Source organism: Penaeus monodon, chromosome 37, assembly GCF_015228065.2.
Source record: "Penaeus monodon isolate SGIC_2016 chromosome 37, NSTDA_Pmon_1, whole genome shotgun sequence".
NCBI classification, from domain to species: Eukaryota; Metazoa; Arthropoda; class Malacostraca; order Decapoda; family Penaeidae; genus Penaeus; species Penaeus monodon.
In genome coordinates, this window is record NC_051422.1 from 22,027,983 (window position 1) to 22,030,482 (window position 2,500).

Below are 2,500 nucleotides of genomic sequence, written 5' to 3' on the forward strand. Positions count from 1 at the left end.
GGGAGAGGGAGAGAGAGAGAGGGAGAGAGAAGAGAGGAGGAGAGAGAGAGCGAAGAGAGAGAGAGAGAGACGAGAGAGAGATGAGAGAAGAGAGAGAGAGAGAGAGAAGAGGGAAGGGAGAGAGAGAGAGAGAGAGAGAGAGAGGAGGAGGAAGAGAGAGAAGATGAGGAGAGGAATGAGAGAGAGAGAGAGAGATAGAGAGAGAGATAGAGAGAGAGATAGAGAGAAGAGAGAGAGGAGAGAGGAGAGTGAGAGAGAGGGAGAGAGCGAGGGAGAGGAGCGAGAGAGATGAGAGAGATGAAGAGAGAGGAGAGAGAGAGAGAGTGAGAGAGAGAAAGAGAGAGCGAGGGAGAGGGAGAGGGAGAGGGAGAGGGACGAGGGGAGGGGAGGAGTGTGAGGAGAGAGAGAGAGGGGGGAGAGGGGGGAGAGGGGATGAGAGAAAGAGAAAGAGGGGAAAGTGAGGAAAAGAGAATTTAAAGAGAAAGAGAAAGAGAGAGAGAGAGAGAGAGAGAGAGTCAGAGAGAGAAAGTGGGGGCGGGGGGAGGGGGGGGAAGGAGAAAGAGAAGAAGAAAGAGAAGAAGAAAAAGAAGAAGGCGAAGAACTAAGAACAGAATGATAACAACGACTCTGACGATAACAGCAACAGTAACAAAACGCTCTCTACCCTTTACACCCTTACCAAATACCACAAAAAAAAACATTCGTACAGCTAACAAACATCACCCATCCATCACCAGACAGACAAAAACTCACCCTCGAGCTTATTTTTAGCCTGATCTAAAGCTTCCTGGAGGCTCTTCGAGGCGAAAATAAGCGCGTCCTCGACTCGACGGTCCTGCTCAGCTGATCCGGACATGGTCGCTTCTGACAACAAACTGCGTCGGGTTCGGAGTTTTGTGAATACGTTCGAGTTTTTTTTTCTTTTTCTTTTTCTTTGTTCTGCTGATTGATATTATTATTATCATTGCTGTTGTTTCTGTTATCTTTCGTGTTTTCTTTGTTATCCTTATTGTCATCGTTGGCTTGTGTGTATTTGTTGTTTTTATCAGGTTAATTGGTGTATCATCATCTTCATTATCATTATCATTATCATTATTGTCATTACTATTGTTATTCTTATTATATTCATTATCACCATTAATATCACTGACGTTGTTTTATTTTAGGATCTTATTATTATTCTCATATATTATTATTATATATTATTATTAGATTATATTATTCTTATTATATTATATTATTATCTGTATTTAGTATATTATTTTAGTTTATATTATATATTATTATTATTTATTATTATATAATAATAATATATTATTATTATTATTATTATTATATTTATTTTATTTATTATTATTGTATTATATTATCATTATTATTATTATTATTTGTTATTATTATTATTATCATTATTATTATTATTATTATTGTTGTTGTTGTTATCATCGATATCATCTTATTATTGCTATCGTTATTATAATTTATTATCAATGTTGTTAATATTATCATTATTAAAATCATTATTATTATCATATCACTATCGTCATTATTATTATCATTATTATCACTATCGTCATTATTATCATTATTATTATCATTATCATTATCATTATTATTGTTGTTGTTGTTATTGGCATTCTTATTATGATTATGATTGTTATAATTATGATTATTATTTATTATCATTATTATCATCATTATGATGATTGTTATTATTGTCATTATTATTATCATCATTATTATTATTACTACTACTACTACTACTACTACTACTACTACTACTACTACTACTACTACTACTACTATTATTATTATTATTATTATTATTATTATTATTATTATTATTATTATTATCAGTAGTAATATCATTATTATTATGATGATGATGATTATTATTATCATTGTTATTAATATAACTATCGGTACCATTAATACTATTAAGATAAGTCCGATATGCGAAGCTTAGCTTCGCCCGGGCTATGCCATGAGGGGAGCCCGGCCTGTGTCGACTAATGCCGACTCGCTCACGTGTGTCAGCTGATGCTGACTCGGCTGAACCTAGTCCTTACCCGCCGTGGTGCCCAGCCACAGCAGTAACCTCCGGGCGACAATTGCAACTTCTCGCACCTGGGCGGGGCGCGAACCGCCGACCCCTCGGATGAGAGGCCGACACGTTACCACTGTTCTAGCCCGGAGGCTTAATACTATTATCACCCTATTCGTATAACATTACGACGCACTGAAACACCACTCAGGTACAGCAAGTTTGTGATTCTCTTAAAGATAAGCTATCAAATCTCTGGAATCGTATGGGACGTATTGTATATCTGACGGTGTAATCTTACTTTGTTATGTATAGTTCTTATAAATGAATCTCGCTGATAAAGAAACATGAATACGGAAGAGAATGGGTAAAAAAAAATGCTATCTCTATGGAAAGGTCTGCCTCTGGAGGTTTGAATAGAAAATTAGTCGAGAATACCACTGTATGTCGTGGTTG

The 2,500-nt window shown here is 35.9% G+C and overlaps 2 protein-coding genes across 2 annotated transcripts in view; both read right to left on the reverse strand.

Annotated features, from left to right (window-relative positions):
• LOC119596246 (mitochondrial inner membrane protease subunit 2-like) overlaps positions 1 to 856 on the reverse strand; it is a 5,969-nt gene extending 5,113 nt beyond the window's left edge. The window contains exon 1 of the mRNA XM_037945412.1: positions 754 to 856. Coding sequence (XP_037801340.1) covers positions 754 to 856 — 103 coding nt within the window. The remainder of the gene's footprint in view (positions 1 to 753) is intronic.
• Positions 1 to 866, reverse strand: part of LOC119596092 (KICSTOR complex protein ITFG2-like) — an 8,139-nt gene extending 7,273 nt beyond the window's left edge. The window contains exon 1 of the mRNA XM_037945226.1: positions 754 to 866. The gene's annotated coding sequence lies outside the window, so the exon portion shown is untranslated. The remainder of the gene's footprint in view (positions 1 to 753) is intronic.
• Positions 867 to 2,500: the final 1,634 nt, after the last annotated feature.